This window comes from Opisthorchis viverrini (assembly GCF_000715545.1).
Source record: "Opisthorchis viverrini unplaced genomic scaffold opera_v5_251, whole genome shotgun sequence".
In the NCBI taxonomy this organism is placed as follows: Eukaryota; Metazoa; Platyhelminthes; class Trematoda; order Opisthorchiida; family Opisthorchiidae; genus Opisthorchis; species Opisthorchis viverrini.
In genome coordinates, this window is record NW_008751908.1 from 437,037 (window position 1) to 461,133 (window position 24,097).

General features: G+C 42.3%; 1 protein-coding gene across 1 annotated transcript in view; it reads left to right on the forward strand.

Moving 5' to 3' along the window:
- T265_09033 (hypothetical protein) overlaps positions 1–24,097 on the forward strand; it is a gene marked incomplete at both ends in the record, with an annotated part of 89,115 nt that overhangs the window by 63,819 nt on the left and 1,199 nt on the right. Inside the window, 5 exons of the mRNA XM_009174997.1 lie at positions 2,455–2,822; positions 4,537–4,637; positions 8,580–8,674; positions 13,105–13,324; positions 18,756–19,096. Of these exons, the coding sequence (XP_009173261.1) occupies positions 2,455–2,822; positions 4,537–4,637; positions 8,580–8,674; positions 13,105–13,324; positions 18,756–19,096 (1,125 nt within the window). The remainder of the gene's footprint in view (positions 1–2,454; positions 2,823–4,536; positions 4,638–8,579; positions 8,675–13,104; positions 13,325–18,755; positions 19,097–24,097) is intronic.

Genomic DNA, 24,097 nt, shown 5'->3' on the forward strand with positions numbered 1-24,097 from the left:
GAGACTTGGCCTATTCGAGCAGCGGACCTGAGACGTCTTCAGGTTTTCGACAATCGTTGTCTCAGAACCATGGCTCGTGTGGGTTGGTGCCAGCGAATCTGTAACCAGGCAGCCAAAAAGCGTGTTTTCGGTTGTGTAACGGGTACTTCCATTGAAGAATGTGTCCAGCACCAGAAGCTGCGTTGGTTGGGACATGTTTTACGCATGCTGAACCATCGTTTGCCGAAGAGAGTACTGTTTTCCATGCCCAATTCGGAATGGCGTTAACAGAGAGGTGGCCAACCCATGACCTGGCAGAGGAGCATGAAGAAGACCACGAAACGCTCGGGTGCTGTCGGTGCTACTCGCCTTCCAGGATGGGGACCGCGTGATCCTCACTGTGCCTGGTTGGAGACACTACAAGATATGGCTGCCAACCGATGTGAGTGGCGTTCTTGTTGTCAGTTTCTGTCCAGGTTGTCGGAGTGAATGTCTGGAGGTGTAGGCACCTCGGAATGATTGTGTTAAGCTAGCACTAAGTCCCTCCCCCATCCACCTTTATTCTTTTCTTTACAATAAGGCTTTCAAATAAGTCATGCTTGTACGGCAGTGAAGCATTGGTGTTGAGCGCTGATGTCATGCTGTCGTTGATGATGATGATTCGCATAGCAAGCATCACCCTGTCTTTTAGCTCTTTTAAATAATTGGGAATATCTATGCCGCTGACTCAGATGTAATGAAATTCTATCACTCTCTGAGGTCACAGTCAGTGACTTATGCTTGCCATTATGAACCGTCTGCGTACTTACGACACTTTTATGCGTGCTTCACTGCGTTGAGTGTACATTCTTGCCATTTACTCTCACACCAGACTCAATAGGGTGGACAATTTTGTGCCTGATTCGCAAGTCTTGGCTGAGCTAGCGCTTACCGCGCTTTGAAGCGCATTCACCATTGTTTTTTCCTCGCCTCGTTGTTAGTCTTTACACGCGTGTTTCCATACCAAACATTCTTACATACGTCGTGATTCATTTTGCCTGACTGGAACTGTTTGTGGTATGACTTCGAAAGAGACGCTTCCCTCTTCTTATCTAATATTCTCCTGGACTGGACTTGATTCGGTACAGTCAACAGGTTAGCTTGGAATACGCACACGACATCATTGGCTGGAGAGTGTTTTCGTCGAAGGCATAGCACTGTCGTACAAGCAATCAACTACAGTAGCCTCGCCTAATGATAAATCAGTTTCCGACTTGAACAAGGGACAGTTGTTGACAGCCAATTGAATTAAACATTGATTGAGGTCCTCGGTAATCGCTGTCCGACTACAAACAAACAACATGAGGAATAACTGGAATGGACGAATCGGCGTCTACCAAAAAAAAGCAATGCTGGCCAACAAGACTGTGTCCTGCCTAAAATTGTTACATCAGAGATTGGACCATCTACTGGTGTGTACTTAACTGAACCAAGAAACTATCCTGCTAGCACTACCCACTGATCTACGAAACCCGTTTCGTTGAAATGAGAATAAGTTCTATCCCGCAAGTTTTCGAACCAGAATTTTGTTTTGGAGCCTCCAAATCGTAACAAAAGCAAGGAAATGAGTTCATTTAAGTGGTTTAGGTCTCTGTAAATCAAGTAAGGAGTGTGAGGTGAGTTCATTTGGAATGACTTCCATTGGGACCAGCAGTCCTAAATAGAAGTCCTTTCATTGCTCAAACCCGTTCAATAGAAGGTGGGTATACGAGAGCCCCCCTATGACGTGGTTCGACCAGATCTAGTATCCCTATTCAGAGTTGTGCCCGATGTAAACAACATCTGCACGATCGGATTTTTAAAGCCTCATTTACTTAATTTTTGAGCTTCGTGATTTGGATGTACTGAAATTAATATACTCAGTTTCCTGTCGAAAATAACCACAGGGCTCTCTATCCGAGTTTCTTCCCTACGATAGGGTGTTATCAGCAGACGAACTGATAAGACAAAGCACACGATTGCTTTAGTAACTTTTATTCTGCATAACTACTAACCCAAATGTTATTTATTTACATTCCGTCAAACATGATAGTCTGGTTATTGTTGTTCTAGTCCATTTCAAAAACGTTTCGCGAGAAACCATGCTTTGTAGTACTGAAGAGAATGACTGTCCGGTCTTGTACTTGTTTCCATCGACTATTAGTGGCAGAATTCAACCGCCGCCTCACGACAAAATTCAGCGTGTTCATCAGACATATTGCGGGATTCACAAATTAATCAAGAAACTGTGCATTTGGTCCTGAAATTGAGTGTAGTAAATAAGATAAGAGATAATGAAGTGTTGGTACCTGTCCAGTTTGGGTGTAAATTACAAGGATGCACAACAACCTACAATGAAGCGTTTTTTTTCATGCGTTTGAACCTCTAACAGCAAAGCTCATGTTAATCAGCCATATTTATAATCACTGGCATGTTAAATTTCTTCTGCATGAACAGGTTCAACTGTATAACGAAGAAAGGTTTGTCAACCGCGGTCAGTGGGATTCATTCGATCCAATCCTAATATCGGAATGTCTTTTTGCCGGGGCAAATATTGTGTCCACACTCAAACTGGTATACGTATTCACTGTGAGCCCTCAACTTGGTCCGCTGCAAATATCCCTCGGTCGCATGCTCTATGATATCTTCAAGTTCTTTTGTGTCTACGTCCTTGTCATTGTGGCATTCGCGTTCGGTTTGAATCAGCTGTTCTGGTTCTATGCCAACAATCGGGCTAGAAACTGCAAAAATGTACACTTCACTTTAGAGGAAGGACAGAAGGATGTCTATGACTATTGTATCACACGCGGAACACATTTTACCAAGTGAGTTGTTCGTGAAGTTGGTTTTGGTCAGACCATAATTAAAATAAAAGATAAACGTCCAGCTGTAACGCCCTTTCGGTGCCTAGCTGCCATGCCACCCGAAGGAAGTACGAGGACTGCCAGGTTACCCAAGCCTAAACAGAGGAAGTCGAGAAGCAGAGGTCGGGTCCGAACCATGGACCTTCCGGTCAGTAAATTCGCGCTCTAAACTCTGAGTCATCTCATCCTTCTGATCAGGCTGGTGACGGTTAGAATGACTTATGGAGTCCTCTCTAATCTACAGTCGGAACACGGTGGTTACACGCACTATTTTAGGGCCGACCGATCCCAAATCCCTACACACACACACGGTGACACCTCTTTCAGACGGAACTAGTGGGCTATGTATCAAAACCCCACGTTTGTTATGTTTTTCAAGTTTCTCATGGATTCACGGAATCATGGAGACAGATAACAGGAAAACCCTATGTCAGTTCTTTCGACTCCTGAACACCGTCGTCATCTATCGTCTCCCAGAGAAGAATCACTTCAGCTGGGATAGTAGGATCAAGAGAAGCTGGGACATAAATCCAGAAGCGTTCTGAACTATTCCTTAGAATGGACAATGAAGATCTCCACAGAAGCTCTACTAATTCTGATTTCTAGTCGTAGTGCCCAGCTATCTTCGTTTTGTTGGTCCTTTGTAGTATGATAGACAAGTCTGAGGCAGAACACAAAGAGGTCTGGAGTAGCCTCATGAAATTGTCCCAGGTACTGAGCGGATCGTGGTCTCTTTCGAAGCACGTGACCTACCGTATTGCTGATATTTCTGGTCCTGCACTTGTTCACCGCCAAATACAACTACTTCACCCCTAGTGGAAGTCCCTCGAAGAGAGACTGCTGTCCTGGACAGAGTTCGTCTGAAGCCACGAATAAGTGTAAAATCTGGCCTTCAGAGTGCCTAATTCCATGAACAGGCAGGGAAGTCTTTTACTTTTTGGTGTCCCTTTCCCGTATAAATTAGACCAGTTCGATAATCTTACCGTTAGCTTAGTTAACTTTGACCACAACTGAATAAAGAACCCCACCGTGAGGCCAACTTCGCTCGAAATTTCATAGGAATGTCCAAGACCTGCCCACAACAGAAGCAAAACGGTAGACTAAAGGTTTGTCATCAATGGTTTGTATAACCCTGCAGCTCTCATGAGGACAGCTGCTGAGTAAAAATGCTGACCAGGACAGATTGGAAGGTCCGGTTTTAATTGAATAAATGTGCCTCTTAATTTTTTTGATAATTTTGTTGACTGCATTTCAAAGGTTACCGGCATTAGTACTTCGGTTGTCGCCGGAGTATGAGATCCAAGTAACTATGTTTTTCGCTCCCATTTTCATCTCACTTTTGCGTTGTGGGCAAATAAGCAATTTGTGGTGCACACGTAATGACGCGCAACCGAATCCTCTCTCCGTACGTGGATGTCCAGATCAGTTGCAGATTTGTGTGGCATGAACAGCGTCCCGTGTAGCAGACAAAGTCTGAGACCGTTTAGGAGGGAGAAGGGTTGTGCATAACAGCATCCTTTATTTGATACATATTCCCGAAAGCCCAGGAAAGAATGAAACATCGGAACCAGCAGTTAAATGTAGTCCGTCTCAGTGTTTGTACGTTTCCAAGATCATGCAAAACTTATTGTGGATAGCGCGAAAAAGAATAATCCCTTTTCTTCTTGTTTCACAGCCTCTTTGAAATCGCCCAATCACTGTACTGGTCCAGTTACGGGCTGATCGATTTGACCAGCTTCAATCTGGAATATCCCCATGCATTCACTGAATTCGTAGGTAAGTGTCTTTTTTGCTGGACAAACCTTGCTCAGCATTCCCTCGTTGGTTTTGTCGTAATCAGTATGAGACATTGGTGGTGTCGGAGGTGGAATAGCATATTTCCACTTTAGAACATCAATTTGTCTAGATAGGGTACGGCAATGCATACCGGGCATCACTTCAGTCCCACACGATAGCTGAAAAATGCGTGGGGTAGTCGTTTGACTACTTACAAGTAGCCACATAGATCGAGAAATTTCGTTTGACGTTTGAACTTGACTTGTCCGCCACGTTTGACTTGTTCGCATTTTTTCAGTGTGATGAGGATCATCAAAGTGGGTATACTCTGAAGAACATATGGGGCTGTTAAGACCCGGACTGAAATCATTAAAAACGCTGCAGCTGTTCCATTTTTATTGAGAATCCTAGTCATCACAGGTTGTCAATGTAGAGGCGCTTAAGGACCAACAGCTCTCCGGATACCATGTTTGGAAATATGTCTGATCCGCAGACTTGTACTACCTAGTCTGAACAGTTTTGGTTGCTATAATGTGGCGTAGCTCATTGAGTGACCACTTCTTAGAACAAGGCTGCTTTAGGCGGTGAAATCAGGCGCTTCAAAATTCCGAAGGTGATTAGCAGGTGAAATAAAGTTATCTGCGGCATGAGGGAAATTAAATCTACGTTTAATATTGCAATGTTCTGATACTCTGCCCCGAGAACTCAAGTTTAAATCAGGTTTGAATATGCACTATTGACCGAACACTTTCCGATGCAGACTGAAATTGATGACACAAAGAAACTAGGAATCATCCACCGATTGTTTACCAAACCCCTCCGAAACGATGACTTCCCAATCGGTTCCAAACATTTTCCAATTGATTGGAGACTAGCAATCAGTTTACACAAATTGTTGTGACCTAAGGCATGGTTCCCGAGGGCTTTCGGATTCAACAGGTGACGTCTACACGCCTGACAGGTGGCAGGGTTGTGAAATTTCCCGACAGTACACGTACGTGTGGGGGGCCAGGTAGTGACTGATCCACAACGTCGTCATTGAAGGATGAAACAATCAAGCTGTGAATAAAAAGGCATAAGAGAAAGCGTTTCACTGTGAATAATCACTGCACATTCCAGTATCTTCTTCCATGACCTAAGGAAGCTATTGCACGCCTTGGAGTTTCGGGCCGTGAAAAATCCGGAAGCAACTGAAAAGTATATGCGCTATGCAGTGTTGTTATTGGTTTGAATGGAAAGTTGTCGAAAAATCGGCTGCTTAATAAGTAATCCATCATTTCGGTGATCAGAGGAGAACCATACCAGAGGCAAGTGAGATAAACAAAATACAGAAAAACATTTGCACATTCACTTGTATCTTTGTTGTCACATCAGGTGTGCAGTGCTAGTAACTGGACGAGAAATTAACAGCTAGTCCAATCCAGATGGATAAAAACTATTCGACCTAGTTGGAGTGTGTTGATCCCAAGAGCCTCAGCACACATGCCTTCTGAGAATAAAATTCACCGTAGAACACGAACGTATTTACAGCTGACGACCTGCTCTTCAGCTAGAGTGTGCAGGGATCTGTTAAAATTTCTGGAATTGTGGTCATTCCCGCTACCGGAGCTTGCGGGCAGTTCATGTTCTTACGGGCGTCCAATGAAGCATTTTGACGTCGTACAACAGTCACGCTAATTAGCTGGAACATTGGGGCATGCACACACATTAGAATATTAGGGATTGACTAACTCATGAAATCATCTGACCTCTGGTAAGTAATTTGAAAGGGGCAGTAGGAACAAATGTTTTAGGATGAATTCACTTCGCACATGCTAAATAGGAAGAAGCAAAACATAACAGAGGGACTGAGGTGCAACCTAACAAGTCGGCAAAACCAGGGATGCCTCAGTTAAACCTCAAGTCCAATAAACACACAGTACGGCCTTGTATCCGTTAATCAATATTGCGTCAGTGCACTTAAGTCTGTGGTCAGTTGCTTCTCGCTATGACTTCGAATGTAGGACAACCTCATGTTCTATCTCAGCTCGATACCTGTTGATCGATAATTTGACCTTCTACTCGTTTATGGTTAAACTGAAGTTAGCCAGCAGTGAACGAATTTGTTCGTACAGGTGACCTCTTATTCGAATTTATAACCCTTTGGTCAGCTCTACTAATGCATATATTTTCTCAGCCGCATGTAAACTGCCAAATACAATGGTTGGTGGGTGAAACTTACTCTGGTGCTTTGATCGGTGGCAATGACATGGCGCTTATGTATACTTCGATGTTCAGCTGTAGTAAGCGTAGGCTCATATTTAAACTCCATTTAAATTGATTGCAACCATGGAGACTATTGTAGCGAATCTGCAGGTAAACACTCCATGAGACTCAGAATCACACTTCATCTTTGCCCCTCATTCTGGGGAGCTTTCCGATGGAACAATTAGAACAGTTGTTTGATGACCGCACATGTTTTAGCACTTCATCCTCCCCAGCAAGCAAATCTGTCTTGCTGCATGGAATAAAGTCTAAACCAAAGCATCCCAGGACAGAAGCTTGAAAAACTGATATAGTATCTGATTCAGGCAGGCTTTTGGTAGAAACAGCGAGATATTATACCATCGGTTTCCAGGTTATCAAAACGTCCGATAAGGGGATTTCGCGTTTTACTTCGGAGTGACAAACAGAAGCAGAGTAAATTTCAATTGTGATCAAGGTCTTTTTTGTTCCGTTTTCTGCCATTTTCGCAATTATCATCATAAAATGTCCAACTGTGTGTCTCGAAGTGCTCCTATAGGGACACCAACTTGTTTGTAGCTGGTACATTGAAAAAATTCTCGGTAGAAAGTAAAGTAAGGTTAACCAGAGTCAGGTCAGTGTCTCGGTTAAAATGAGCGGTAACACATGACCATCTGCAAATTATCAAGGTGATCAAGTTTGATTTGCAAGATCATAGATACCTCGAAAACGCGATTTGTTAAGAGCTGTCTGAAAAGTCCTACTGACACCTACGAGACAGTTAGCTAGTTGGCAATAAGGTAAACTCATCCCACTCACTACAAATACGTAAATCTAGCTTACGAGTTTTTGCAACCTCATAAAGCTGAGGCAGTGACACCTGGAGGTTTCAGTGCACTGAATCCAGTACGAGTAATAAATTCAAAAATGAAAGAATCGTACCTCTCGTAAAACTCGATTCAGCACTACATTGAATACTATGTTACTTAAATGTTGACGGGATAGAAGTTGAACCTGACAACTAACAGTTCATTGGACACAACCCGTTTTGCCCTCCTTCCGTTTAAGGGATTGCGACAGCCTAAAACTGGTGAACAGTCAGAGCAACTTGTCTCAACAGTCATCGATCCCCGCGGAAAACTTACTTGGATTAGGCAGAAGGTTTAGGCAACCTCTTAGTTGGCCCAAACATCTCAACCATACCAGCGCTTTCGTTCCTATTGGGACTCATAAAATGGGCGTAGAAGGACGAGCAACATTACCTGTCAGTTTGCAGTTTCATGCAGTTACTCTCCAAACTATTTAGTCGTAAGGTCCTACACGAGATGACTATCCAAATAGAATGTTCCGACTGTTCACTAGTACTCTAGTCAACGGCTGGTCTGAACAAAATTCAGATCTATTGGAAACTCTCCAGCGGTGTAAAATGGTCGGCGGACGCGTGATCCAGAGAATAAATGTCCGAAAATCTTAGCTTGAAGGTTACATATCCGCTCCCTCTACGACCACTTGATGGGTCTCATTAAAAACGAAATCGATTGTGAAGCTAATCTTTCTGGGATCCCACCACATCTTTCTTACAGCAGGTAGTGTTCGCTCACGAGCGACTATCAGCGGCGCTCTGATGATACTGATTCTGTTGGGTAAATTTGTAGCTCGGGGCTATGATAATTTGTTAAGTTGCTACTACCAACATACTTCCTTTTACTTACTCTGCAGGAAAGCTGACATTCGGTGTCTACTCGTACATTGCGTTCATTGTGCTTCTCAATATGCTTATTGCGATGATGAACAGCTCTTATGAACAAATTGTGGTAAGTTAAAGAAGCAGAGATGAATGTGGAAGAAATAGTTCGTAGCTCAGGCTGTCCATTGATGACTATGTTGTTTGCTGAGCAACGAAACTGTCAGGTACATTAGGACAGCCTACAAGACAATCTTGGTGCATCGGTAAGCAGTCTCAGAAAAAGCACTATACTGGCTAGGCTTGGGCACCTCATCAATCTTAGCCCTGGTACTTCCTTCGTGTGGCATGCACCGAAAGGATGTTACAGTTGAACGGTTGATTTACTGATTGATTGAAAGTACAATGCTGAATGAGACCTGATGTGCTACCAAGGACAACTTTGGTACCTCAGGTTACAAAGTTGGCCCTTGGTTTGTTCAGTGAGCTAGGTATTTTATTTGCAAGCGTCTCTTTATCAATCGAGGCGACACTGTTGATGCATCGTTGTACTGCGGTGAGATCCCATAATAAGTCTGGGTTGGATACACGGACTGGGAACCACAATCAGTTTTGGTTCAAACAGAATCAGATGGGAACACCGAACTTCTTCTTCCTCAAAGTATGCACTTGGACCACTCCATGCAATAAGAAACACAGAATGGATTGTTCCCTCCTTGAATGCTCCACCAATCCTTTTGGTACCACACAACCTTATTTGGGACCAATTCCACTTGTTGATGAGGACAGACAACCTATTTGAGCTGGCTTCATCCATTTTCCGACAATGACTGTACCAATTTGAACAACGGTTTGTTGATCTCAGAGATGTATAGCTACACTAGAACGACTGTCTTTAACTGGCTCAGATTATAGCAATCAATTATACTTCGACGAACGCCTTGGCAAATGTTGGACAGTCTAGTTGTGTCAGTGCATCCCGCTGTGTGAACGCAAATAATGCATCTTTCGGACAAGACCTTATTTCATAGTAGCCTTAAATAGTAGCCATAAATGTGTGGACCATAAGGTATCCGTTGAGGGATTTTGCCTTGAAAAGCTTCGGGGTACGGTATATTCCTCTCAGTTACTTCAACTGGGAAATTATAAGGTGCCTTCAGGTGAGTGTACATTTATGTATCCATGACTAGCATCATTGCACGTGATCCTCCCTGCGGTGATGAAATGCTCGGTCCATCTAGTGAGCACGATGAACGTCTTACTACCTTAGGGTATTCAGGAAGTCAGCACAGTACATGTTTGCTACAGTAGGTCATTATTCATTGGATTCATTATTTACTAGGCTTACTCACTGGTCACACGGCAGTCGGGGTCTTGATTTGGGATTTTTCTTTCTGATGTGCTGTTATAGCAGATTACTCGACAAGCAGTGGAATTCACCACACAGGTCATCCCAACCCCATACAGCTCAATTTTTACAGGTCTGCACTGATCACAGTCGTTTCATAATGTGCGATAATTTCATTCCACTTATTCTCAACTTGCACTGACAAGCAACAAGTCGATGTGGAATGGAAGTTTGCGCGATCGAAGCTGTGGATCAGTTATTTCGTTGAGGGCTGCACTGTCCCCGTCCCATTCAATCTTGTGCCGACACCCAAGTCAGTCATGTACATGATGCAGTTCATCAAGAATTCGATCCGTAAGTGCTGCCACAAGGATGCTCGACAAAGTGAATGGGATATCATGAAAGTACGTCGATCGATTGTATTGTATTCTGGTGTAATTGTGTGCTCGAGCTGGTGCGAACATATAAGTCACTATCTTTGTTTCACTCACATGATCCGATTGCTTTTTGAAATCTGTAAAGCAAGTCCACTCGCGCTAGGGGTTATAACAGATTTCAGTTAAGGTCACTGCTTATCGAAACCTATCATCTCATCTCAGCATACCCCATCTCGTTTACCTACTTACTTGTTTGCTTACTTAGTTAAACTAACCGTTACTTGTACCAAGTGGTCAAACCATTAGTATCATTCAATTGAGGCGGCAATTGATTTGAAGTCATGGATGACATCCGCGAGACTATTTAGTCTCGCGGATGTCATCCATGATGTCATCCATGTCATCCAGAACGGTTAGGTTTGAGGAAGCTGAAAGGAAGGTACAGAATTTGGAAAGTGGTGAATTTTCCCAACTATGCAAAAAATTCAATTTTCCATGAAAGTGTCCTGTTTCATAACTCCGTTGTGAAAAGACTGACTGAGCTCATTACTAAGTTGGTCTTGAAGCGCCACACTAATAGCAACTAACCAGCAGTATATAGCAATTCCCCAAAGAGACCACCTTGAAGAAGGGGGCTTTCGATTATTTTAGAGGTAGACCCGCTTCGCAGGATCGGTTATCTCCTTTGTGAATAATGCTTATGAACAGAATATTCCGCTATGTTCAGCTACGTTTGCCTCCCGATATGTGTGATGCAACGTGAAATGAATACACCGCGTTTACATCCATTTCACTTGTTGCTTCCAAGAAAAGTATCCCTGTTTTCGATGATTCGATGGTTTCTTAAGCATTATTTGATTTTTTTCGTGTTCTGACTTTGATTTTTGATATACTGTTATGAGAATCTCTGGTCGCATTGGAATTCATCAAAGCGCAAGCGATTTTGAAGACTAACACCCATATCTTCTGTGATGGTTTACCAATAGGCCTCAAAATAGGCTAGCTTTCGTTTCGGTCCCATAGACACGTTTTTGATATTTTTCAGCGCAGAAACTCTACCTCTAGCGGAGTGGATGGTGGGAAAGTGGTGCCATTAAAGACTAGTCATTTATATAACGTCTTCAAGCGTGCAGTCACTGGTGACTCCAAAGCGCACCAAACGGTCGGTACTGTAACAAAACATGATCAGCTACTTGATGACGAATCAGCATATGCAAAACAGCAAACAAGACTTATCAGTTGGGGATTCTCACATACAGACAAAAAAGAAAGCGCTATTTCCATTTCAAAGGCTTGGTAACGAAAAATTCACCGGGGACGGGCCCAGACGGGCAGAACAAAACGAAACGTCCACTGTGATCTGCAAAATTCTTGTTGAACGGGGCTGGAAACCGCACGAGACATGGCACTTAACTGAAATCAGTGACAAGCATGTTATCAGAATGCTGAGTTATGCTCTAACTGTCCCTGTGTGCTGAGGTAGAGTTGGGTAAGATTTGCAGAGGGTTCTAAGTGAATGCTATCAATAACATTTTACTCGAACATGGTGCCCACATGCGTTTGTCTCAACGTTGATGGAAGATGGTGCCTTTATAGCGAGATAAGTCTATTTTGCATCTTACCAAAAGATTTAACTGAATCTCTCGTTTATAACATTCTTCCACTAAATATGCTGCACGAAGACTGCCTCTTGATTCAGATATCACAAAATTCAGGAACTATACTTCCTTCTCTAATATCATACCATACGAAGCTGTACATTTAGTTGAAAACTACCATAAACAAAGCATTCATCTAGGATTCATCTGGGTCTTCCATTGATACAAACTTAATTTGCGAATGTATTCCGCGAATTGAGTACATTAGAAGCTGGGTTTGATTGAAACTCGAAGAATACCAGCCTAGACGACGGGTTTAATGAAGAATGAAACCGGTAGTGGGTTGTCGAAAGTTTACAGGGACTCTATAATTAGTGTGTGTAGAGAATTTAGGTTTTGTTTGGGATCACGTCATTCACGAAATGTTTAGTACCCATCAGCGTCACCAGTCAGGATTTAACTGCCATGAAGATCTCCTCAGCTGTTAATCATAAATGGTGCATCATGGTCTACCATTCGTTTGCTTAACTTGAAACATTTTTCCGCATTGTATGACTCAAAATTTTTTCTGGAGTGTGATAAGTTCATTCATTATTACCCTTTAACTTTTAACTTTATGAAAAGAGAACAATGTTGACTAGTTTTGGATAAAACCTTCAAATTAACGGAAAGTTGAATTAAGAAACAGTTTGGAATTTTCCCGAGTAGTGCTTCTTACAACGAGGAATTCAGTCAACGGATAACCACGCGTTCATCTCCATTGCTGAAATTCGCCCGAAATTTCAGTTGCGCAGCAAATTCCGAAATGATCTCATCAATGTGTACAATCAGTGTTAACAGCTTTTTCGTCTGATACTCCCCCAGTAATTCAGGCAAACAGATGTTCCAGAAATAAACCAACCAGAAAGTGGTTTGAAACAGAAAAGAAGCCTGAACTCCTTTGCGCTGTAGTGCGCTGTACTTATCTGAGTTGGCCAAACAAGACTTTTGAGGATTTACTTAGATCAGCATTCAACGTGTGTTTTGCTGTTAGGAACGCTCCACATCTCAATCACATCTTCATTGGTGCGCGCCCAGAAAAAAGTTATTGATACATTTCAGGTGAGCTGTGCTCATCAATGAGATATCGTTGCTAGTCTTTATGGCATGGGCTTATACCGAGAACTGTGGAAGTTTCAATTTGCTACATTTGATGACAATAAATTCCTCGTAAAGCCTTTCTGCCATTTCACTGTAGAAATACGTCAAGATGATCAAAGAACGTGAAGCTCGTTACATGGTAGTGATGCGTGAACTAACCAAACGATACATTATGAAGAAACTCCGAGCTGCTGAATTCGAGCCTGTGGGTGCTGACGATTTGAATGAAATCAAAGGGGATATCAGTGCATTCCGCTTCGAACTACTTGATATTCTGAAGGCAAATGGGATGAATATACCAATGATTTACAGAAAAAGTACGTTTTTTGTAATTTTATTGGTTGGTGCTTCAACTTGATGCGCTTTCTCTGCACGAGACGATACGAATTTGTTTTATGGAACAAACACACCTATCTATTTTACGGGTTGTACTCGTATGCTGCTAATGCGTCCCTTCTGTTCCATTAATGCTGAATGCATTGTATCATAGGACGTAATTACTGCTGATGTGGTTCAACACTGAAGACTGCAGGAGACATCACGTAACTTAATACAAGAAGCGTGTCATCCCGCGTGAACACTTTGAGCACTTAACTTCTTTGTGATGGTTTAGGAGAGAAGACATCCAGGGAGTTTATCACAATGCAAAAGTCTATGAAGCGGGAAACACACCGATTTGTAGATTTCTGAGAGCATAATTCGTAAATATATACCGGGACGACTGTTCTTATTATACTCAAGAAGCGGAAGCTACATCGAGAATTGCAAAGTGATTTACGATACACAGTGTGAGTCATTTTTTGACGAACCAATTTAAGTGTGCAGTGGATATAAGGACACAGCCGATAAGTCAGAATGACATCTGATTCACTGTAGGTATTTTTTGCAACCCCGTCACGAAGAGACTAAACCTTATCGTGGTGTGACTGTTTGTGCACCTCAGCGACCCACTGAACTGTACTGGGAGGTGTCCGCGCGACACCCACAGTCTCTCATACCATATTGACCAATGGTTAGAGGTCAGGCAAACAGTCTCCTGGTCCTCCAGGTTGGGAGTTGAAACATGTGACAACTTGTTCCCACCAAATACCGCCGCCTTGCGGTTAGGCTATTGAGCCAAAGGCTTTGGTCGGGGGCCCTAATCGTCCTCCTGTCTACGTGTGGGCGCCCTGGAAGTATCACATCCCAAGTACAACCTGACATTTAAAACTAATGGTGCTCTCATGCCACATCGACTTCGGGTGGTGCCACCCTCCCGGTCACCTTATTCGCTGCATACAGCAGGGCGGGTAGGCGAAAACAGACTACTGCTGACGCCTCCCTTCTTTCCCTCTCACATACTCCATCAGTAACTTTTTCCTTGTAGCCCCAGAACTAAGAATTGATGGCTCCATCAGTCTTGAATCGGTTTTGTGTGCAACATCTGCTCGTCACGTGGCGCCGACATTCTCGGGTATCTCGAAATCAATCTTCAAGCCTCGACGCCCAGTATATCTGGCCGATTTTCTTAGTACGGCAGTGGAGCATCGGTGTTGAACACTGATGTCATGCTGTTGGTGATGATGATTTTATACAACCTATGAACATGAATTCCTCTCCAAATATTTAATAATAATGGTAATATGGTATGCACCCACAACATAGTTTTGGTATTACCTTTGTTATTCGTCGAAAAATCTTAATGACAAATGAAAGGGCAGTTTAAAAAGGTACAGAAATTCGAGTCGAAGGAAGCAACGTGAAGTCTACGAAAAAGGGAAACTGGGCGGCAAAGTTATCGTAATACTTCAGTGTCTAGTCTTAATGATCAGTTTGTCACTTCGCTTTACCGTTTAAAGCACCTTGAGATGCTTTGATTGAGCACCGTGATGACATTTTGACTGATTACTCTTCAGAATTCAGCAATTTCTGGGAAGTTTCTTACGTTTACACAGTCTTTTTTTTAACGCGAGCTACCTACTTGATTTTTGAGTCACAGATGCTTACTAGTTTGTGTAGGCTGTGCGTTGGTATGTCAAGTACGTTTTTAGTCATGCTGAGAGCGGTTCTGGGAAGTTCTTACGTTTACACAGTCTTTTTTTAACGCGAGCTACCTACTTGATTTTTGAGTCACAGATGCTTACTAGTTTGTGTAGGCTGTGCGTTGGTATGTCAAGTACGTTTTTAGTCATGCTGAGAGCGGGACATTGGGTGGTACCCCAGCTGATGAAACGGGAGATGACCCTTGAAAAGGGGTGATTGTAAACCACTGGTTTTCGCGCCTGGATTATCCTGTCCTCTCTCATATCCATATAAATGAGAGGCAACAATCACACACATGCACACATGAGAGCTATGAATATCATTCGTGATTGCTAGTCGTCGCTTGCGTTTGATTCAGCAGCGAAAAGTCAGTGTTCAAACACTGATTATGATGGTGATGATACCTTGCAGTTTGAGCAGAAGCAGGACGAGAACAAGAACTAATTTTGAAAAATAAGCCTGTTCTAGGTCTGGTTCATATTTCGTACAGTCCCACCGTTTCGGACTATGTGTAACTATTTTCTACTATCTGGTTATGATATGATGCTGTTGCTGACTATAGGAGATGGTGGAATTGTTTCTGTGCCGCTTGAACCCATGAAACTTCCGCAGTACTCCAAGACTCTTGGAACTTATCTAGGTTTCTGAACAGGTGGGGTAGCTTCGCAGATATCATGTTTTGTGTTGTTAAGTGTGGTATTACTTGAGTTGAATTTTTAACATTTTGATCTCGGAATACTACTTAAGTAACAGTACTGACCAGTGTTCAAACATTCACTGTGTACATCCAGCTCTTATTCTCATCAATGGGCAAGAGCATAGGATACTTTAAGCAAAGCAGCCCACTGCTGACATATGTTTTGACGCAATTATGGTGGTAAACTTATAATCTAAACTCCGTTAAAAACGTTTTTGCCTTACCACCTAATTGAAAGCGCGATTTTATGACCCCAAAGCCGAATGAGTAGTTACTGTACAAAGAAGACTAAAACTTATAAGCCGTGCTGCTATCCAAGCATTGGTAGTATTCCTCAAAAGGTTTCGGGGTGAACAAACAGGAATTTGCTGTCAAAATCGATGCAAACGGGGCAACACTCGCTTTCCATTGATGATTAAGTTTGTCTAATTTCAAGGAAAATTTATATGGATTCTGTGGACCGTTTCTAGTGCTATTCACAGGAGGCGCTACGTTCATTGCCAGTGAACTTATGGCGAAAAAGTAGATATTACTAGAATTCCGTCTCCCAGCAGAGGTAAACCGATTCTGTCGAATAATCAGGCAGCATTCTAACGTTCTGCTTACTGGATTGGTAATGGGCGAATTCTAAGGTTCCAGTCGGTAGTTATTATTGAGAATCAAAGTGCAACCGTTTCATTCTTATTGGGTTCGTTAGCGACGCACTTCTTACAGATCTACAAAAAACTGGAACCCAAAGCCTTTCGAGCACCACTAGTGGCTGATCAGCGCATTTTAGCGCCGATCATTCATCAGTCACACATCCATGTGTTCAATGGTCTCTCGAGCGGTGAGGAGACTGTAAACACCCAAGCTGAAGCTGTATACATTGGCGAGCTCCTCAGGTAGGCAACGTTGGTAGTGAGGCCACCCATCTGATGATCCCAGTTTAACCAGTAGCTTTAGCAGTTATGGAAATTTGAAAAAAAATCTGGATGTTTGAAGCCTCGTAGGACATCATAATTCTAAGCGTTTTTTAACGAACAGAGTTTACTGAAAAACAAGCCTCATGTACATGGGCACCACTTGGTCGAAATAAATTATATTCATTTTTTAGCGGATATTGTCGAACTGTTTTACCCAGGTCATTTCCTTAGGAATCAGCTTTTTCAAGCCAATATTCACCGGCCCAGCTGTGACATACGCTCAGCAAAGCTCGTAAAATGTACTTTTTTGTTATTTGTAGTACAATAGCTTCAGTGGCTTCAAGTCATATGTTACAAAATAGCGTGTGTCGAGTACTCACGGCAGATCGGACCGCCGGATTTCACTTTTACCTACCAGCTGTTCTTAACTTTTGCTGTTAAAAAATTGCGCCACATTGATCCTGACTATACTGTACTTTGTAGACCATGTTGTATACTGTATTATACTATCCTTCCTTGAATCTGTTCTATTTTATTGGGAAATCTCTAGGGTAGTTTGAGACAAAAATCAAAACGTACTTGGTTTCAAATTAAGAAGTGTTGAAATGTTTGCAACGATTCGAATTTTACACCACAATTTGGGCACCAATCCTACCCAGTTACTTAATTACTAGAATTGTGTTTGGATATTTTACGATCGATAGACCTTGAGAAAGGTATTTGGACCTCAGTGTATCAAGCACCCAGAATGATCCCACTGTGATGAGATTTATGAGGTGACATTCGACTGCAACTCAGGTAGCAACTTTCATACGCATCGTTTCCTTATGAAGTATCCGACGATGAAATAACATCGAAAATATATGGCGCTACTCGCTATGTAGTTAATCCATGAACCAGAAAGGAGACGAAGTTCCCTGCATTAGTTGAGGATAATTAGAATATAGTAGAAATGATTTATTCAAAAAACGTGTTTGGACGGAAACTACCATCGCTGTTGCCCACCCCTTTAACTGGAGATCATCAGATCAGAGATCATCATCACCGAGCAACGCTCCATAGTACTAGTTGCATGGTAGACCTCACTTCAAACTTATTGTTTCTACCGGTGACATTTCATAGTAAGGGATGTTATAATCACCCCTTATTGTTTCATACTGAAGTTTTTAAAGTATGCAGAATACAACTGACATTTGCAAACATTTTTGCAGATGCGCAAAGTTCTCTTCCAGTGTATGTTGCTGGAAATGCGTTTAGCCTCCCACCGTATCGCAAAATTATCCCCGTGAGCAGTCCTTTGCCTAGTGCGTTAGTAAAAGAATTCCTCCATCAGCAAAAATTTAATGTTGAGGCCATCCACCTATAGTTGTAAGCTGAATGGGCAGGAAATTGATGAAAAGGCTGTAAGAGATGCAGAATGTGGAATCCTTTGTTTGAAAGATAATAAACCAGTGACTTTGTACTTCACATTGGGGACCAAGCACTGAGTACTCTGTTCTTGGTAGATATAATTCCCGTGAGTTACATGCTCGCCCATGAGTTACTGCTAGCCAGCTCGATTAGTGTGATGTGTTCTGTCTTCATGATCGTAAAGCCCAAGTGATACTGTATCCGATCGCCTCCTCATCTTCCCAAAAGAATACCGACTCCTAGGTAATCCTGGAAAATAAAGCTTTGGAAAGGGCTATTTGGGGGTCATCTCCCACAGAGACGGTTGCATTTTTTGACAGGAAGATTATGATAACGGTTTTAGCTTTCAGACGGTGCGTGACCGAAATACCTGTGTTTAGACTGATGAAAAAGTAGAAAAATGACGTTTCTCTCAACCCTGGTTGGTTCAAAAGAACTAGCACTCCAGGGTTTGGGGTCTACATCCTTTTTTTCAGTTTCATCTTTTTCTTGGTGTTAATATAGGCCTCCCTGTAGCTTATCGTTTACCGTTGTAATCCCAATATCAAAGTGGTTTAGTTGACAGCCTTTCGCGCACTTTCTTGCTACAAGGGGCAGCAACTATGGCTAATAAATTGTCTCAAGTTTTTGGTGAGACCAAAAACAAGTAAGAATATGATTTTATCGTACTTTTGATTATTATGTTCACGCTTACTTATGATTCTCTACTGAAAGCCGGAAAACTCAGGAAGAATCGGGATGGACTACAAACCTCGGATTATGAAGATATTAGCAGTTTCAAAGAAACATTACTCGAAAAAGCCAAGGGTGTGGAATCCAAAAAATCAGCGACTGGACTATTCAGAGCCACCGTGGACATGGCTCGTGCCAGGGCAACAATCGATTCACTGCATCATGGAGGGCCGGTGGAAAATCCGGCTTTTGTATCTGATGAACCGGATTTTAAACAAAAAGGACAAACTGTCGAGTGTGTCAGTGAACTGGAGCCGTTTCCAACAACCACTCGGGATGTCGCTGTAGTGAGGAGACTAAGAAGCAGAAAGGATTCCGAAAAGGTAAGTTTCATGGTAGGTTTAATGACTATGCTGAGATCCAACTGCAAGTGGCCCATTCATGCAAGGCATACAGTTTAGAGCTGAAGATCGGATGAGAGGGGTATGGCTAATAGCTGATTTTTATCCAAGAACGTTGAACGAGAGTCACTTGGGCATGTTTGTCGGCCTTCTAAGAGTTTCGGCCGTTCTTCTGCATTGGAAGTCGTCCACAGAGTGGACAGGGTGTAGTCGTATAGCCCTCTCACCGGTCGATTGTCTTGCTGTTGCAATTGACAACAGGGTGGTTAGTTCTACTCAGTCGCCATTAAAACAACTGGAATGGCTGTCGTGATGACCGTAGCATACAAGAGGGTGGAGAGTTGAACTCAGAAGCTCAGAATAAAACAAAGAATAGCTACGACCCGCTACAGAGCGATCAAGTTTAAGAAAAGGTAGTCTTGAAATTTACTCTAATGCGCAGAGAAATTCGGTGCTATTTATTGAACGCTATCAACTTTTTCATCAATGACTGAACATTACTAATGCAGCAAAGCAGAACGAATCTGACTAACGACCCAGACAATGGTCCGCTCAGGAGACAGAATTTAGGGCACGTTCCAATACCTGGCACTATATTGAGTTCAGGAACGGAAGGCATCCATAAATTAGGTTGTCCTGTATTTGATCGTTTTGCCACATTACTTGCCACAGGCAACCTGTGATAAGATAGCACTGAAAAGTCAACCCAGTCAAGATAGTTGAATCAGGCCATATGAGTGTCGGGGTCCCACCTGCCAATCTTACTATACATGTCAATGTGGTAATAACTTCTGAAGATTGTTGAATGTACCTGATAGCTAAGGTGCTCAAATTGTGTGACAACTGAGACCTTGGGACGGGAGTCCTCAAAAATAGAAGTTTATTTGGCAACCTTGATACAGCACTCCTTCTGCCTCTTGAGAAAGTACCCAAGAGGGATTCAGAAATAGTTCCGCAATGAGATGAGGAGGCGTTTCCTTGTGGCACAGTGATCATTGAGAGCGGCTCAGCATGCCTTTTTGTATTAAGGTTAAGAAAGGCAGGAATCGGGTATTTTTATATAGGTCACTTGAAAATAAAAATGAATTTCTCACTTTGTTTGAGATAAGTGCCTTCGCTTATCAATGCAACAAAGTGGGTCAGTATATTGCTGCTCGCCCCTCATGAACTACGTCGCCAAGACCTACTAGTTTTTTTACATTATCATCTTTGAAGAAAAACCGTCAGTTCCGATGAGCTCTTACGATGACGTCATCAATGCTAATAATCTTTGTGAGCTCACCTGTTTTTCACAGAGGAAAGGTTACAACCAGTTGCCCTGTGTGCCTATTTAGGACTAATAATTACCTAAATCAGGTCTAGTCTACTCAAAAAGAACTGAACAATGTAGGGAATTTTGGCATCAGTTCTGGCGATGCTAAAGACTCCTGAGGTGATACTCCACCAGTAAATTTGTGCCAACAACGTAAGGCGTAAATTCGATGGAGGTGCTTCTCCCCCTAAGAGTTTCTCTGAGGGAGAGTTTGCTGTATCATAGTACAGTTGCCAAAGTTTACAGACCCCAGACCGTGAGAATCTCGGCAAAATGCAGAAAAGCGTGTGGCAACAAATATCCGAAACAAAGACAGCTAACACACCGTTATACCTTACTCAAATGGGACACAGTAAGGGACTGACTACCTCGTGCATAATGCAACAAAGTGGTAACTTCAGGAAGGCTACAACATATGAATACTTCTATATTTACTAAGACGTAAATGTTGTAAACAAGAATATTCATCGTCATTAGTCAGAGAAGTTTACCAGGAATGTGAGTGCGAAACTTCGAGAATGGTGAATTCAACCGGATTGACCGAATTCAGTAAAACAAGGAGCAGACGTTATAATCTCACCACGAGTGTTGATCACGTGGCTGTAAACGCGCACGGATTACAAGTATTGGGACACATCACATACCATACCTCTGTTGAGCAGGTTCAGTACGGCTCAGTCTACTTGGCTTAAACAGCTTTACCTTGCTTAGTAATTCGTATATTTACCTTACAAGTTTCGTATGATATAGCTACATTGGTTTACGTGTTGCAAGCTAACAAAGCCTAATTCGGAAGCCTTACAAGTGCAATCAGCACATTTCCTCTTGATGCTACACCAGTTTGGGAATATTTACCGGGAAAACACAATTAGTAAACAGTCAATGGTAAACAGTAGATGATTTCTGGTTGTTAGTCTGAGTTGGGCAATTCAACTGAAAATGTTTTAGCATCAATCACGATGACATCAGTGCGTGGTTGGGGAGCGTAGTGGAGAGTGGTGATGGGTCGATGAATGTGCCTTGAGCAGTGTTGCTTGTGTAAATATACTTGCTACTAGACGGGACTAATGTTCGATTCGTTGTTGGGTCGGGTTGGTTGATCTGTTGTCCTGTGTCCTATTAGGCCGATGACCTCCTGACCTTTGAGCTTGGCCTCCTCGCTGGTTGGCGCTGGAGTTACCTCTGTCGATGATCCTTCTGGTTCTAGTTCGTTACTTTTGTTGATCTGACTCCCATTCTATTATGGTTTTCTGGTAACAACAAAACGGACCATCAGCGCAAAAAACTCACCAATGGGCAGCACATTCCATTTTACTGCGAGCATGATCATTAGGACTTTGTACGTCTTACTTCATTCAAAAATGTGTGTACCATCCTAATTTCTATCTAATTACTTCAGCTGGTACATTAAAACCTTACTATTTTGCCAATATTTGCTGTTTGTACATGATGGCCTGTGCAACTTACGTGCTCCTAAGCGTTAGTCAAAGTATCAATTGAGATGATCTCCATGACTGTCTCGTTTTTGTTTCCTGTTAACGAAAGACCGGATTTCATAGTCTCAAAAAATACTTAACTAACATCTTACCATCTATTCATAGCTTTCTTATCTCTTCTCAATCCACAGCCTTTAGAATTAGGTTTTGCCGGACCATAGGTTACTAAATTTAGTGTCTTCTGCGTTAAAGCCCGATAAACTAAAAGCCTGATGAGTTGGGTGCCGGTAAACCGATGTGCCAAAATTTGATTAGGATGGACTCAAAGTAAACTGCGCACGTCAGTGAAACGCCTATGGAGAGCCATTTTTCCAAAATAAACACCATAAAATATATATAAAGTATACATATAAACTATATATAACATCTTTATCGATGAAGGAGGAAGGATACAAACCATCAAAGCGAGAGGTGCCGGTCAGTTTGACCGCACCAATGAAAGACAAAAAACATCCATATAAACCCTTTACTGTTCATAAATTATATGCTGATTTCTCAAACACATAGCAACCGTGAGCTGAAGACGGATAGCTCTGACGAAGGAATATATTTCTTACGTGCTGTGCTACTAACAAAGCTATTCACCGAGTTGTATTGACGTCGTTCATGAAAGAGTGACCTGGATTGGAACCTGTCCAACAGTGGTGTATACAGTTTCGTTGAAGACGAAAGGACAATACCCGATTCTGGAAAGTCATTTTACCAATAAACATGAATTTGTGGGAAGTAACTTGATTTAGGTGTATATGTAGATTGGCAGGCGGACATGTGGACGACTAGAAGTTGATGCAGCTCTTGAGGATGTCATGCACCGTTCATAAACGCATATACCCCTGATTGCGGAACGGGAATTCGGAAAAAGACTAGCGTTTTAGACAGACTCACTAATCGTCCTTTGGTGTGAAACACGTTGGCATTTTGCCATATGGTGTCACTGGGCTTCTTAGACAGTCTGTCTTAAAACAGAGTGATGATGGATGACATTCATTATTACGGGCATTGAGGCCTTCACATATTACTCCACACTCTAAGGCAATTTGATGTAACCGTTTCGCAAAAACCACACTCTCTCAACAAGCTTATGTGGCTTGGTTTGCATCATGAAGTTGTGTGAGTGGCACAGCAATCAGCTGATACTCGACTAAATTTTGCAGTCTGATTTATGCGTTCAATGGCATAATTTTGATGATATCTCGGTCGGAAATTTTTCAGCAGGCTAAAGCAGATACACTTAGTGTGAAACTGCACCTGATATCTGCTGAGACTGTTTGTCATTAACCATTCACCATACTTGCGTTGGAGCCAAATCTAACATTTTTTCTAATAGGTGCTTTTTTAACGATGGGCATAATGCCCTGGGAGTGATTTCCGCTTAATACTATGTTCATGATGCTCTTTGAGCTTTGAGCATTCCAGGCTTTCAATGGAAATCAGGAGTTAAAAGGCGTTTTTCATCTGATAAACCTCCATTCTCGTGAACAGCGAGAATTTTCCAGAATAGGCCATTATGTAGAGGGAATTTTCCGGATTTTACGGTATAGAATGACGGCAGCAAAGCATCGGTGTTGAACACTGACGTCATGCTGTCGTTGATGATGATGATGATGATGATGATGATGATGATGATGACTATGTAGAATGAACTCGCCTCGGGGATAATATCTGTGACCAAGAATCAGTGTATTAGGTTGTGGAAAGTTTGCTACCGATATGCCTTTATGACGAAATTTGCAGTAAACTTCTGTTACCGTTAGCAGAACCCATCGCGTTTGTTTCAAGGTGGACTGGTGGGTTTTAGACAACGATCAATGCCGAAAAATTCCACAAAATTGTGCATACTTATCCTAAAAGTAACCCCGGAAATGTTGTAACCGATCCGATTATGCGCTTTTTATAGGTTTGAATATTTTCGGAGTCACATTTCCGGTCCAATAAGTTGCACTACGGGCTATAACTACCATTCCGAAAACAATGCAGACAGTAGCCTCATTGTGGCAAACTAGGAGACCATCATCCAGACTTTAAAGGATCAGTTACTTTTGTCCTCTCTCAGCCGGATCTGATACGTCGCTTATTAGAACAAGCGATTAGCGCGCTAACACACTACGATAAACAACTGAAGCGTGGTGAATAATTTCAATGAATTCCTGCTGAGAGATAGTAATTTAAGCTCAG